At 54.6% G+C, this 15623-nt stretch overlaps 1 protein-coding gene across 1 annotated transcript in view; it reads right to left on the reverse strand.

Moving 5' to 3' along the window:
• Positions 1 to 15623, reverse strand: part of NTN1 (netrin 1) — a 188004-nt gene that overhangs the window by 65906 nt on the left and 106475 nt on the right. The window contains exon 3 of the mRNA XM_067715431.1: positions 1201 to 1389. Coding sequence (XP_067571532.1) covers positions 1201 to 1389 — 189 coding nt within the window. The remainder of the gene's footprint in view (positions 1 to 1200; positions 1390 to 15623) is intronic.

Genomic DNA, 15623 nt, shown 5'->3' on the forward strand with positions numbered 1-15623 from the left:
AGACAGACTGGGAAGCTGTTTTTTGGAGAACAGCGTCCTGCACAAGCAGGGCCGGCTCACGGGCCCCACACTCAGAAGGGCACGCGCTTGGCTGAAACTCCGCTTGCCATTTTGAAATTCTTAGCAATTCCTGAACAAGAAGCCCCGTATTTTCATTTTGCACCGGGGCCCACGAATTATGTAATCGGTCCTGCACACAAGTGCCCAACATCTGGTGGACTTCCTGTTAAGAGGACGATACTTTGGCTTCATCCAAGGCTAAGCAGTGGCCATAGGAGAGTTTCCCTGCTGCAGCTCATCATCTGGGCATCAGTCTCCCATGGCTTGTGTCTCTCCGGTGTCAGGGTCTTTACAGACCCATGTGAGGACCCCAGCCATGCTGGCTTGTGGCCCAAGAACCCTAGAAGATAAATATGTTCTCAGAAAGCCATGCTCACAGGAAGCCGTGGCGCTAGGCCTCACGTTTTGGACCCGGAGAGTCCTGGGTTCCTGGAATTCCCAAAAGCAAATGGGGGTGGGGGGAGAGCACGTCTCCCCTCCCCCAATGTCACTAAATTCCCTGGCATTTTTATCAGTTCCTCTGAGTCATCCGACCATCGCTTCATTTTTGTTAGTGGGAGAAAACAAACAGCAGAAAGTTAAAACATTACTGCTTGCTTCAGTGAACAAAAAATAGAGTCCCCCATCTCCCTTTAATTTTTTGTCCTGAGAAGTGAAACTATTTGCAGGTGGATTAAATGTTCCTTCTGAGCCCCGCCCCCCCCAGCCCCCCAGTTGCCGACATCACAGTGAAGGTGCGCATCTGTGTGAGTGTTGGGGGCTGGAGGCGGGGGGAGCGGTGCGCACACATCCAAAGAAATGCATCTGCTTGGTTTTGGTGAAAGAGAGTCCTTTGTGCCGACGGTAAGCCCGTTGAACATGACCCCCGCCCTGTGGTATGCGGCACACCTGTGCCGACGGAGGGGGCGGGGCGGGGCCCGGGAGCCCTGCACCCTCGCGGGGACCCCACCTCCTTTCTTGTCCCGGAGCCGTTTCTCCACTGCCCCTTTGTTCCGACTTACACCTCCAGATACCTGGGAGGCGTGCGTGCGTGCGTGAGATGGTCTCAGCGTGGGGACTAGAAAAAAGAAACACCGGAGGAGAAGGGTTGCGGGGGGAGGGAGGGGGGAGGGAGGGGCGGCCCAGGCCCGCCCCGCCTACCTTTGCAGGCCTTGCGGTGGGTGATGGGCTTGCCCAGGTCGCGGTAGTAGCCCTCCTTGCAGTAGTGGCAGTGGCGGCCGGCCGTGTTGTGGCGACAGTTGAGGCAGACGCCTCCGCTCTTGCGCCCCGACAGCTTGTAAAGCTCCATGTTGAAGCGGCAGCGCCGGGCGTGAAGGTTGCAGTTACAGGCTACGGGAGACAGGGACGCGGGTCAGGAGCGGAGTCGGGAGGGGCGCCGGAGACCCCGTCCCCCCAGCTGCCCCTCCTCCACTGCCGACCCTGAGACAGCCTTTCTTCCGGGAGCTTTTTCCCTGGCTCCCCTGTTTGCATTCATCAGCGGGTACTGACCACCTGGCAGTACCTGAACCGTCGCCAGCCGGCTGCTTCCCTCTCCAGTGGAGAGGGTTCATTTCCTTCAAAGGATCCCCACTCCCCCCGGCCCACACACCCATCACACGAGTCAGAGCTGGGAGATGCGGCTGGCATCCTCCTTGTGCCCAAATCCTGCTTGCTGTGGGCTGAACTGTGTCTCCTCCCACCCCATTCATGTGCTGAAGCCCGAACCCCAGAACCTTGGAACGGGGCTGTATTGGGAGACATCTTGGTAGAGGACCTATCTTGGAAATGGGGTCTTTAAGGAGATGATTACATTAAAATAAGGACATAATAAGGGCTTCCCTGGTGGCGCAGTGGTTGAGAGTCCGCCTGCCGAGGCAGGGGACGCCGGTTCGTGCCCCAGTCCGGGAAGATCCCACATGCCGCGGACCGGCTGTGCCCATGACCCATGGCCGCTGAGCCTGTGCGTCCAGAGCCTGTGCTCCGTAACAGGAGAGGCCTCAACAGCGAGAGGCCCGCGTACCGCAAAAAAACAAACAAAGGACATAAGGGTGGGCCCCAGTCCCATCTGACTGGCGTCCTCTTTTTATAAAGAGGAAGTCTGGACACGCAGAGAGCTGGCAGGGGTGCAAGTCAAGGAGAGAGGCCTCAGGAGAAACCAACCCTGCCCACACTTTGCTCTTGACTCCAGCCTCCGAATTATGAGAAATAAACGTGTGTTGGTTAAGCACCCCGGAGGCTGCCAACTTATCACCGCAGCCGGAGCAGACACTTGCACTGCTTCTGAGCAGCGCCTCTACCCACGCACGCTCCCCACTTCCCTGAGCTCCAGCCACTGGGCTGGACTCCCCTTTTCCCACGCCTCCTCCTGCCACTGAGGGCTCCGGGCCCCGCTGCACCGTCTCCCCTCCCACCATCAACTTGCATGACTTCCCACGGCGTGGTGGCCCACACTCCTGGCTGCTGGGTCCTCTGGACAGGCCCTTAGCTCCTCCCCCCAGCCCTCCTCCTGACTAATCCTGCTTCCCTCCACCTGTTCCCCACATGCTCCTCTGGACTCAGCACCCTTTTCCCTCTACTCTGACGTTGTCCCCAGTCTGCCTCGTCCACCCCCCACGGCAGTGCCCACCTCTGTGCTCCTGTCTCCCAAATCCACATTGCCGGCTTCTGCTTTGGGGACTCTATGTGGACCCTAAGGCGCCTTCCCCAGACCCATTCACTGCTCTCCATCCATCAGGCCTTGGCCCCTCTGTCACCTGAGCTGAGCCCTCCAAGCTCCCGACACTGTAAGCAGAGCAGGAGTTCTAAGCACGTATCTGAAGATGTCCAGCACCTGTCTAAATCTTTCAGTGGCTCCCCACTGAATAAAATCTAAATCATTTAACACGGCCTCCCGGGCTCTGAATAAACGGGTCCCGCTTCTCCCCGCGCCCCTCTGCCGTCGTTCTGATCACTCCCCTTTCTCCTCTTATGCTTCAAGCTGTATCAAACTTTGTCAGTTTCTGGAGCATGCCACGTGTGAGGACCCGTCACCTGTCCGCTCTGTGGCTTTGCATTTGCCCTTCCTTGCCTCCTTGGACCCTCTGCTCTCAAGCCCCTTCCTCATCTGCCTGCATCCTTCTCAACCTCCGTGTCTTGGTTTCAATGTCACGTCCAGGCCCATCTTCGCCTCCGGCCAGCCTGGCTTGCACTCAGGGGGGTCTGAGCTCCCTAGGGATCCAGCACAGCCCCTACACAGCCCTCTTCATATCACCCTGTGACACTGTTCCTTGCTTCCCCTTTAGGCTTCTGACTCCAGGATGCCTCCAGCTTAAATCTGGCCTAATCTCGCTCACTCTAGGACACGATTTGCCCTTGCTTTTGTGCTAAGCTTGCTTTAAATCGCATTTTATGTAATTGTTAAAGAAACACACGCTTAATACCAGACACTTGAAAAACAAAAGCAGAAAGGTAAAAAAAAAACCACACTCAAATCTCCACCCACTGCTGTTAATACTGGGTCTCTCCTTGCAGGCTTTAATTAACATTTGCTCAGCTGTGGAGCTATTTAATTCTTTCCTACACACGTGGATCATACTTGTACCTCTCGCTTCCAAGCCAATCTTCTCATAATGATGAACATTTTTTTTTATGTCAGATAATGTCCTTCATAGTTTTGAAAGTCCTCCACTGTATGCATACACGAAATGGGCTCCTTGGAATCAGAAGCGGATGCAGTTAAAAGCACGGTCTTCCCAGGTTGGGTAGTTATTTCCAGTTTTTCACTATTACAAACAACACAGTGGTAACCACCTGTGAACATGCACATCTGTACTCTGCTCTGATGACTGTCGTACGGTAAATTTCTCAGGGCAGAATCGCCAGGTTAAATTTTGGTGTTCTCAACTCGGGATCTCAATTGCCCTCAGGAAACGCTGTCCTAGTTTACTCTCCCACCAGCAGGATATGAGAGTTCCTATTTCTCCACACCCTAGAAGAGAATAACAGTATGCATTTGGTATCAGCATTCTTTTTTTTTTTTTTTTAGCCTTTGCCCATTCATCTGGAAAACACACACACACAATTTTAATTTGCATGGCATGTCTTTGATTACCAGCGAGACTGGACATTTCTCCGTGTTTGTTTTTCTATTTATATTTCTTTTTGTGTGTGTATGCATTGCCTGTTCATGCCATTTGCCCAAATTGCAAAAAAGGTGGGTTCTTTTCTTACGATGTCTAGTGCTCTTATTATAGACGATGGATTAAAAACCATGTCTTTTTTATATCCGAGCTGCAAATATTTCTACCCGTTTCTTATTCACGTATTACTTTTGTGATTTAAAAAAATCTTGCCTCTGTAATTTTTCTCTCTGTTATGACAAGCTTCTTTAAATATTCTTGCTAGAATCACCCTCCAAATCACACACAGTTTACAAGCAGAGATGGATGAGGGCTCCGGGGGAGATGCTGTGTGTGACACAAGAGAAAAGACCTCAGCTTATGCCTGAAGTCTGGAAGAAGCATCCAGGAGCCAAATTAAGCCAGAGAATGACCCCCAAGAGCCTTTCAAGTGTCCCCTCATCACCTCCAGCCCTGGGGGCTGAGTTCAGTCAGGTGCAAAGAAAGTTCAGCTACGCCCTGCCCACCAGCACGGGGAAAGATGCAAGTTCACTGTCACTGTGGAATCACTCGGCCAGACTAGGGTGAGAGGGGGCTGCTCAGAGGGACCACCGAGCCAGTAAAGAGGGGTCCAGGACAAGAACCCAGGTCTCCTGGCTCCTGGCCCACTGCCGCAGAGGAAAGGACCCACATCACTGGAAAGAACAGCTGGCCCTAGACTACAGCTTAGCATCTGGATCTTTCCTACGAGGACAGAAGTCGCAGGGATCTGGAAGAATCACCGGGGCGTCACTTCCTCAGGCCTTTCGGGTACGGGAAAGGCCTCAGTAGCTGCATCTTCTGACCCTTCTCGGAGGCAGATGCTAAGCCTGCATCCACATCTGTAAAGTCAGTCCAGCTGTTCCCCATTCCCTCCTCGGAGCTCAGCACCCCGCCTTCCCCACCCCAGGGGGAACCTCTGGTTGGCATCTCTCTTCCATATGCACCTTACACCCGGCAAAAGCTCTTCCCAAACAACTGGTCACACAAAAGAAAGCTCAGAGGCCGAACATCAAAAGACAGGGCTCCCCCCCGCCCCCGCCCTGTCCCCCTCTTCTTGGAGCTGTCAGGGGACATCAGTGGCAATTGCCCACGCTCAGCCTCCTGCAAAGTATTTTACGGCTTGTTTTCTTTTCTCTTTGTTTTATTTTCTCTGCACAAATGGAAAAATGCGTCAGGCAAAGCAGCTCACATCTGGATCTCCTGGCTCCACACAGGGTGTCGCCCAGCTCCCAGCCTGTCCCCTGCCCCTTCCTTGGAAAGACACCTTAATCCCTCACGCCTTCCTGTTTATCTCCTGCCTCTCTTGGAGGCAAAAATATTGGGTATTAGTTTCATTATCAGATTTCAAGGCGGGAAGGAAAGGGCAGCTTTGTGAGAACGAAGAGGTCAGCCCGGGAGAGAAGGGAGGGCAGAGGGCAGCACAGCTTATAAGGAGCCCCTCGAGGTGCTGCGTCCTGTCCAGGGGTCTCCCAGCCACCCAGAGGGAGCTGATCTGGCCTGGCCCCCAAGCTCTGTGCCCTCCCCTTCAGCTGTCACGTGGGGATCACCAAGGACACATCACATCACTGAAATGGCTGCATTTCAGACCCAGGAGCAAAACGGGGGTCAGGAGAGAGGGAAGCGAGCGCCCCATCCCCCCAACCAGAAACCTGGCAGGGAAAGGGGCCCAGGAGACTGTCCTCTCCCCTCAAAAGGTCCTCTAAGTCTTCTTTTAACATATGCCTGTCACCACCATTCCTTAAGAGTCTACGAACTTCTCCCACCTACCTGGACTGTCCAACCCCCTCACTACCCCCAGGGAGTTCAAGCAACACACATGCAGGTGCTCCGGCTTCGTGCCAGGTCCTGTGCCACAGGCCGTGATGGAGACGGGGGCTCCCAGTCTCACAGAGGGGAGGGAGGGGCACTCTCAGAAGCAGCTCTTAGATAAAATGGGACAGATGCTCCCCTCAGCCGTGTTGGTTCCTGGAGGACAGGGACAGTGTTTGCCCTTATATCCTCCAGGCCAGAGCAGACCTCGATATATTTTCATTATACAAATGAGAGAGAGAGAGCGCAAAAATAAGAAAGCAAGAGAGAAGATGGATGGATGGATGGATGGATGGATGGATGGATGGACAGGTGGACGGGGGAGTGGGTGGCTGAGTAGATGGATAAATGGATGATGGATGGGTGGGAGGATAGACGGATGATGGGTAGATGAATGGGTGAGTGCATGGGTGGATGGGTGGGCGGAGGAACGGGTGGGTGGGTGGACAGATTAGGCAGGTAGATAGGTAGAAACGTAGGACAGATGCAGGATTGTGTGGTCTGCCAGGATGACACCCTCCACCAAGGCACAGTCTCGTGGCATCTGTGACTTTTTTTTTTTTTGCTTTGAACTACTTTAAACTTGTGCTGCTGCTTTAACTCACTGATTTAGCTCCTGTCTGCTCAAGCGGACTGCAGGAGAAGAAGCCACATTAGGATGCCCTGGACTCCTCCTGGGACCCTGTACACAATGGGGACTGAATCCGCATCCACTGGTTTGATGAGTTTACCAGACACAGATGCCGGCCCTCTCCCGAAAGGCCTGATGAGCTACCCCCAAATCCCGCCAGGGCTCTCCCAGGCCCAGAAAGAATCGGCAGACATTGCTAGGCCGGATCCTGGCCCCGTCTCTCAGCCACTCGGGTCCTGACTCCCCTAGACTTCATGTGGCTCAGGGGCTCTTCTGGAACAGGACGGGCCTTGGGCAATGGGCCCCCTCAGAGCTCTGGGCTTCGTGCAGGGTCCTGCCCACCCTCCCCGCACACAGGATCGATCCTAACGTTCTCCCCTGCCTTCTAGGCCAATTCTTTCAAGAAGGTCGCCCAGGTTAGTTCTGCCGCCCAGCAGGGAACTTTGGACTTCTATATCTGCAGCCGAACCGCCCCACATAACTGGCCCACGTTTGCTCCATCTGCAGGCTTGGGGGCTTTGTAGGCAAGAAACCAGCCCCCAGCCCTGGGCTGCCCGAGTGCCCGGGTAAGCGCAGCTCTCAGACCTACCGTGATCAGCGATGCATTGCCACGAGTCCAGGCCACCGGGGCGGGTGGGGACACGAGGGGAGCTTACAGGGTGGGGGACAGGGGCCGCTTCTCTCACCAATTCCTTTGCTAATTCGGTCTGTGGCTGCCGGATGAGGACCACAAGACCTCCTCAACCACACACAGAATGTTCAGAACATTCTGGGTGAGGGATCAGAGCAGCGGCTCTCAACCACGGGCAGTTCCGTCCCCCAGCAGACATCTGACAATGTCTCTACAGACATCTTTGGTTGCCACAACTGCCAAAGGAGGTGCTACCGGCATCTCGGCGACAGAGACCAGGGGTGCTGCCGAACACCCTACCAGGCACAGAACAGCCCACACGAGTTCCCCCGCCCCAAATGTTAATAGTGCCAAGTTGGAGAAAGCCTGGGTTAGAGAGATCATGAATCCCCCCCGCAGGGTAGGCAAAGCTTTACACCCTTTGCTGCTGCCCCTAAGAGCAAACTCAGCAGCTTCAAATGCTGCCCAGGGAGTGACAGACCATTTGTTTCTTCAACAAACACCAGTTGAAGCCTTTGAAAGGGCCAGATTCTGGGAATTCCCTGGCGGCCCAGTGGTTAAGACTCTGCGCTTTCATTGCCGAGGACGCGGGTTCAATCCCTGGTCGGGGAACTAAGATCCCCCAAGCTGTGCGGGGCGGCCAAAAAAATAAAAATAAAAATAAATGAAAGGACCAGGTTCTGGTGTGTGCGTGCAGGGGATATGGCGGCAGACAAGACGGACACTTGCCCTCAGGGTGCTTCTGCCTCAGAAGGGAGATGGACAGCCGTCTGGTAACCACACAGTAGACCTGGAATTTCCAACTGTGCCCAGAGCTATAGGGACTGACGGTCGGGAGGCCGTTCTGCTGGGACCAGGTGGACAAGGCAGGGCCTGAGAAGAGAACCAGAGCACAGACAAATATTCTTGCTGGCCTTGCTCCAACTGCAACATGCAGATGGGACCCCTAGGAAACCTGTTCCAATGCAGATTCTGATTCAGAAGGGCTAGAGCGGGGGCCTGGGAGTCTGCGCTGCCACTGGTGGTCCACAGGTCAGCAGCTAAGGTTGGTGGAATTGGCACTAAATTGAAAAGAAATCAGTTGGAATGGAAGGCACTTTGGAGAGAGAGCCCATGGGGAGGTAAAGGGGAGAGTTTACGGTGGGGCGTACGTGATGGAGCAGTGGAGAGAGGTCTGGTTTCAAAAGAGACTTCTGAAACGAATGGTTCAGAATAACAAAAATATTTGAGTTATTTTTAAGAGTTTGGGGCAGTTTGTATTTCCTCTTATTTATTATTTTGCTACTCTACTTGGAATATACTGTTTATTTAGAGGTTGTTTGGCCCTTGTTTATAAATGTTAAGTATTCTGCCCCAGTGGTGGCTTCTCTGAGCCCAGTTTCAGCGTCTAGTGAGATGACCAGGCTGAGATGTCACCGCTCCCCACACACCTGGCTCCCGCCAGCACCTGCGGACACTGAACTGGGCTCTCAGAGGGCTTCTTTTGGGACAGGGGCTGAGGCAGGACCCACCCAAGCATTTCTGGGGCCCTACCCTTTCGTGTCTTACAGGTGAGCTGGGCATAAGAGAAATGATCGCTCATGTGGATAGATCTGCAAAACAATCAAATCCCCGACTGTAGGTTTCATTTTACTAATGACAAATCTGGTAGCTCATGGGTTTATTTATTCACTCAGCTGATATTTACTGAGCGCCTACTACGTTCCAAGCACCAGGCAAGGCGTTGGAATAGAACAGTGGGCAGGACAGAGGTGGTCCCCACCCTCGCAGAGATACCTGGTACGAAAAAGTCTGGTTAATGCTGTTGTCACTGTCACTTCACTCCAAGGACTACCCCTTTCCCCTGAAAATAGGGCTTAAAGGTTGTCACCAGAGACACCAGCTGCCCATATAACACAGCGGTGACCAGCTGGGGTGAGCCAGAGAGACTGGGCGGCCGCTAAGAGACTAGAAGCATCTCACAGGAGCCATTAGGTTCCAGCCAAGGCTCAAGGGCTTGCAATCACTTGTGGAGTGCCTTGTGTCAACTTCAATCTGAAACAGTGTTGGAATGCACCACCTAGACATGGCCAGGAGAACTGGACAACTCGCTTGTCTAGAAGAAAAGTCAACATGTCCATGCTGGGTGTGACGGTGCCCAGGTGAGGTGAGGGTGTGCCATGGGACTCCAGGGAATTCCCCGAGAGAACACGAGAGGGACGACGTGACACCTCAAGGCATAAGACGGGGCCACCAATGATACCCCCCGACGTTGCACGCTTCGCACGATTGCTTGTTCATTTCTTCATTCAACGAATATTAACAGAGCTCCTTCGATGTGACAGCCTGAGCCGGGAAGCACAGCCGGTATAGGGCTGATGTCACTGCACTTCACTCTTTCAAGACTATGCCCGCCTCCTCCTTCTCTCCACTTCTGGTTTTCAATCCAAGCCACCAATCCCCTCCCAAGACCCCAACATGGGATGGTTCTCAAACATGGGTGCGGAGAATCACCGGATCGCCTGCCAAAAGAGAGACAGCTGAGCCCCAGGCCCATGGGTTTCTGATTCAGTAGGCTGTAGGTGGGGCTTGAACACCTGCACTGCTAACAAGTTCCCAGATGTCGCTGACGCTGCCTGTCCCAGGCCCACCCTTTGAGGACCACTGGTCCAGAACGTGCAGAGGAGAAAAAAAGATGTGTGAAGGCAAGGACCTAGAGTCTCACACGTGAGTGTAGTTATGATTAAACTCAAATGGCACACAACTGATACAACACCACAAGGCTGCAAGGATGAGAAGCAAGAGAACTGGACCTGATGTGGGAGAGCTGGGACCTAAGCGCTAGTCCTGGCTCTGCGGCTCACCCAGGTGTGTGCCTCTGGAAAGCCCACTTGGCCTCTCTGAGCCTCCGTGTTCTCATTGGAAAATGAGGACATTGGGTCTGATGATCTCTGAGTTCTTTCCTGGCCCTAAAAGTCTATGGCTGCGTGACACCAAAACTCCTGGAGATAAGGGGCAGATTCTAGCCAGCAGGGAAGCTTTCAGGAGTTCAGGAGGAGTGTGCTCCAGCTGCAAACTAGCCACAGGTGTGGGACTGAGTGGGGCGGGTAGCAGGGTGGCAGGAAGGGCAGTAAGACCATTCTCAGCTGGCGGGCAGGTCAGAGATGGGGCATGATGGGACCACAGCCCTGAGGGGTCATCCTGCAGATTTCCACAAGTTCAAGGTAGAGAGGATGGGGGCCTTCAGCAGGGGAGCGGCCTCAGAAGGGGACTAGCGGATAGGAGTGCTGACCACCTGGCCCAGAAGGACTGAACCTCCAGGGTACTGGGCAGAGGAAACCATTCTGAGGGAGAAGGTGGTCCACTTCGGGGCATGTGGGTTGGGTGGTGGGTTGATGGGGGGACCTTGGTGAAAAAACTTCCAGGAGGGTAGTTAGCAAGAGGGAACTTCCCTGGAGGGTGGCCAAGAGCCCCCCCGAAGCCAAGTTCTCACAGGGAGGGGCCCACCGACCTCTCTGGAAGTCTGTTTGGTGGTACCTCCTCTTGGGAGACAGAAGGCCTGCAAAGCCACAGCATTTTTTTTTTTTTGCGATACGCGGGCCTCTCACCGCTGTGGCCTCTCCTGTTGCGGAGCACAGGCTCCGGACGCGCAGGCCCAGCGGCCATGGCTCACGGGCCCAGCTGCTCCGCGGCACGCGGGATCCTCCCGGACCAGAGCACGAACCCGTGTCCCCTGCATCGGCAGGCGGACTCCCAACCACCACGCCACCAGGGAAGCCCAACACTTTTTTTTTTAAGCTCCAACTTGAAAACAAACTCTCTGACTCCAGACCTGTGCTTTATCTCTGATATCAGAAACAGAATGGACAAGAGGTGGATCAAGGTGGAAGGAAAAATGAAAAGGAAAGAAAAACTGGGAAATGCTTTCAAAACCCAGTCCCCGGTGTCCGTCCAGGAGGCTGGAGTTCCTAGCAGCCAAGGAAGGCTTTAGATGGTTCCTGATAAAGTCCCGGGAGAGAAGTGGCCTGTGTTTGTCAAGGGCTTAGAGAGCTTTAGCCGAGCCTGCACACAAAGGGACCCTCTGTCAACAGTCCTTCAGGCCACTAATAGGGCTGAACAAACACCAGGGTAACAAGCTCTTCACACCTGTGGGGCTTGGGAAAGTCCCGGCCCCTTTGTCAAGACAGCAGACAAAAGAGCTGCTGGGAGCTGTCGTCCCCACCCAGCCAGACCCTCCTGGGCTTCTGGAGCAGGGCCTGGGGCGGGAGCCGGGGGCGGCGGGGGAGGGGGGATGGGGGGATGGGGGAGTGGACCGCATCTGAGGTCTGCGAGCAGAAATGTGAACTCCAGTTCACAGCGAGACGGCGGATGAACAGAATCCCCGCGCGCAGGCTGATGGTGAGCGGACGGGAGGGGGCGTTTCGTGGGCTGGGCTGGGGCCCCGGCGGGATGCGGGGTCACAGGGTGAGAGGCCTGGTGGCTTTCTCCCCCGAGGTCTGTGCAGGCGACCGGCCCCTCCCGAGGGGACCGCACAGGGCCATCCCCCGAATCAGCTTGACCTCTCCGTCATTTTTTCCACTGACTTTTTTTCTCTGTAAACATCGTAGCTTTTTCTTTCCCCTGCCCTTTTTTGGCCGCCGCACCTCCCCCGAAGGCTTTGAAACGATCCCTCCCAACGTCTCCCAGGCTTTTTGCTGCCGAGGGATAACTCAGGGCTCCTGCCGCACAAACATCCTTCTCTCGGTGGAGGAAATGCCGGGGACGCTTTGGTGAGCCGGGAGGAGTCGTCTCAGTTCTTTGTCTGCAGCCCAGTTCCTCACATCCTCCCTTCCCAAGGCCCCGCCCCGGGCCGCTCCCCCAGGCCCACTGTGTGGCCTTCCCAACCCCAGATCCCTCTTCCAACCCTCCTCTCACCTTGTCACTACCCTGTTCTGGAACCTTCCGCGGCTGCCCACTGACTACAAGATGCCAGCTCCCTTGCCCTCAGGGGTACTGGTTTCCAAAGAAAGGTCCAGAGACTAAGAGTCTTGCTTCTCCCTTCTAACAGGGCCGGCCCTGCATGAACACCTCACCACCACACGCCCGGCCATGCCCAAGATCCAGCAGCCCAGTAGGGAAAGGAGATGTCATCCTCCGAAGGGCTGCTGGGGGCTTCCAAGTTTTACTCGTTTACCCTCTTGTCGCAGAAGAAATGAGAAAAACGAGGCCTCAACAGGCAGAGAGACCTTGCCAAGGACCTGGAACTCGTTAGGGAGCGCTTTCCAGACCTCCAGTGCTGTGAGGTGGCATGGCCGTGGGCAGGAAGAAGCCCGATAAACCCGTGGTTGCTGGAATTCATTCCCCAAGGCCGAGACTTTTCAAAGGCGGAGAGAGTGAGCGAAACTCCCCCAGCTTGCTGCGGGGGGCTCTCTTTCCTGGTGGCCTCCCCACCCTGCCCAGATGCCTGTCTAGCAGCACGGGGGCTGCCTTCCAACCCATGTTCCCCAGAGGTGGTGTACGCTGTCCTTTACTAAACAGACATACGAGGGGTGATTCGCCGGCCGCGCCAGCCAAGCCTGGCCCCTACTGCCCGGGGTCATTTCCCATCTGTAATGGGTCCCATCGCTGAGTCTGGCACATGCCAGGCTGCAGACTCCAGCGGCTGGCAGCAAGGCGGTTTAATGACTTGCAGCCGATTCTGTTCCCCCGACACCACGCAGGAAAACACGCGATTCCCGGTATACCTTTCCCACTTCCTTCCCCACCGTGCCACGGCCGTGCACTTCTCTGCCGGACCAGTTACTGAATTCAACTCTGCAGTGAACTTTGACCTGGGCTAGAAGCTCCGGAGACCAGCCTCGGCTGCAGCCTACCCTGCTCCCGGGGATGCGACACCGCACGTGTGAGCCCAAGAGATGGAGGTTCCAGTTCATGGATGGACGGGGACAGGCTGAAGCCGGGGCCCCCGTGGGCCCCTTCTGGTCAACACAAACGTGACTTCTCGTTTCCTAATGCACTCTCCAATGAGGGTTGCCAGATTTAGCAAATAAAAACACAGGACGCCCAGTTCCACTGGAATTTCACAAGCCCTTTTGAGTGGAAGTCTGTGCGAAGTATTGCAGGGTGGTCCTATCCCTGTCACCTTCTGGAGCCCCGTCAGACTTGTGCTTTGCCCAAGATGTGTGATTCGGCACAAGAGCTTTTTATCAAAGGTAGCTCTGATCTTCTCGGCACCTGAAAATCCAGGAAGAGGTTAAGAGGGTCCCTCAATTCATCAGGACCAGGAGGGAGGGGGGCTGTTCGGGCTTTTCTGAACTCCAAGGGTTGTCTGATTCTCCAGTTCCTGTGTGGTCTGTGCCAGCCTGTCCTGCCCTAACCACTTCTCTTTCTCCATCAGCTCCGTGAGAACAGAAATCCCCTGCCTGAGACCATGTGGAGATGTGAGAGAAGGGAAAGACCCTGCCCACCTGAACCCCTACCAGGCTTCTTGGCCTCCTTAATCAATAGAATTTGATAAGAAGCCAGACAAGAAATTCAGGCAAGGCATAGCACAGGGAGATCAGCTCGGTGCTTTGTGTCCACCTAGAGGGGTGGGATAGGGAGGGTGGGAGGGAGACGCAAGAGGGAGGAGATATGGGGGTATATGTGTATGTATAGCTGATTTGCTTTGTTATACAGCAGAAACTAACACACCATTGTAGAGCAATTATACTCCAATAAAGATGTTTAAAAAAAGAAATTCAGGCAAGGCTTTATTGGGACACATGCTGCAGCACAAGGGATCGAAAACTAGTAACAAGTGCCCTTGTTCGCTCCCCGAGGGGGAGGGCTGGCCGGTTCCTCATACGGGGTGAGGGTGGGGATGGGCCCAGGGGTCGGGCCAGAGGGGTGACTTAGGTAGTCTGCCCATCCCTTTGGGGGTGCTGTGTGGAGGGGGCTTGCGCAGTGCCCTGCTTTTGCTCCCCACTCTTCAGAAGCGGCAGTTGGGTTCTTTCGGTCTTTTTGTATCTTACTGTCCATAATTTGCCCCAGCTGTGCATTCGTGCAGTTATTTTTAGTTCCTTAGAGTTTCTTTGTATTTTGTTGCTTGAGGAGTCCAGATGCAAGCACTGCAGCAAAGGGTCCCAGGTCCCAGGTCCCCACCTATCTCATGATGACCCAGAAAGTGTTCTTGGTGGACACCACCACCAATGCTGAGCAGACAGGCCACCGCTCTGTCCCCACCGGGCTCTCCAGGGGCCCGGTGGTCCCCAGCATGCCCCGATATCACATGCAAAGATCCCACATGGAATCTCGCCACCGTCCAGGGAAAAACAGGAGGAGAAGGCAGTTATGATCAGAACGGCCCAAACTCTTTACCCAAAAAAGTCCGTTTTCATCAGGACATGCTTTGTGGTAGAACCGATTAAACTCTGGACCCCAATTCTGAATCCAGTTATTTTAATCAAACCAGTGGGTATCATTGGTTTAGATACCAGTCAAGAGTTGATGAGATCACAATTAAAGACTTTAAATAAACACCAGGTCACTGGAGAAGGTAGGTGGCCTACCACAGGACAGAGAGAGTGACAGGGAACAGCTGATTCCAGCTGACCTAGAATGGGCCCTCCCCAGGAGGGAGTGATCTTGCCGTTTCAAGGCAAGTAGAGGCATTCAAGCAGAGGGACACAGTACAGGAGACTCTGGCTCTGAGAAGGAGGGCGCACCAGGTAAAGTCCCTTCCGACTCAGCAACCCTAAACGGAGACGCAGTTCCACCTCTGGGCTTGGGAGATGCTTCCAGGTTTGAGGCTCCAACTGGACTTGTTAACATTCTTATGTGTGAGTTAGTGGAAGGGGTGTCCTGAGAAATCCTCCAGTCTGTAACTGATCCTGAGTCAGAAGGAGACAGCAGAAGGACTTCCAGCAAACGTGGCGGATTTATTTGCAGAAAACAGATCCCAATGGTCCTTCTGGAATGAGGTCCCATGTTACCAGCTATAGCTAGGGAGAACAGCCTGGGGATGACGGCCACCTCTTCCTCGTGGACGGATGACGGCTCCACAGCTGAGCACCCTTCTGAGAGGGCTCTCGGATCAGCACAGCGACAGCAGGACAGCAACGGCTCATCTAAAAACCAGCCACTCTTTCGGGGTTGCAAAGGCTTTAGGGCAGACCGATCTTCTGCAGAAAGGCACCAATGCAGCTGTGTGCAGCTGGCATCTCTGTGACGGCTGGTGCCAGGAAGTGCTGGCTGTTGTGCATTTTAAACACCTCCCCTGGATTTAGGAATAGTCCAGCCCAGTGGCTTGCTGGCTCTGTCGTACTGAGGCTCCCAAGCGAGAATCACACAAGAGACTGGCCCTCACAGGAAAAGGGAGGCTGCTGTGGTAAGTGAGCCCCTTCGCTCTCCTCCTCCAAATGGTTTCCAGCGCCCA

The sequence above is a fragment of the Pseudorca crassidens genome, chromosome 19 (genome assembly GCF_039906515.1).
Source record: "Pseudorca crassidens isolate mPseCra1 chromosome 19, mPseCra1.hap1, whole genome shotgun sequence".
NCBI classification, from domain to species: Eukaryota; Metazoa; Chordata; class Mammalia; order Artiodactyla; family Delphinidae; genus Pseudorca; species Pseudorca crassidens.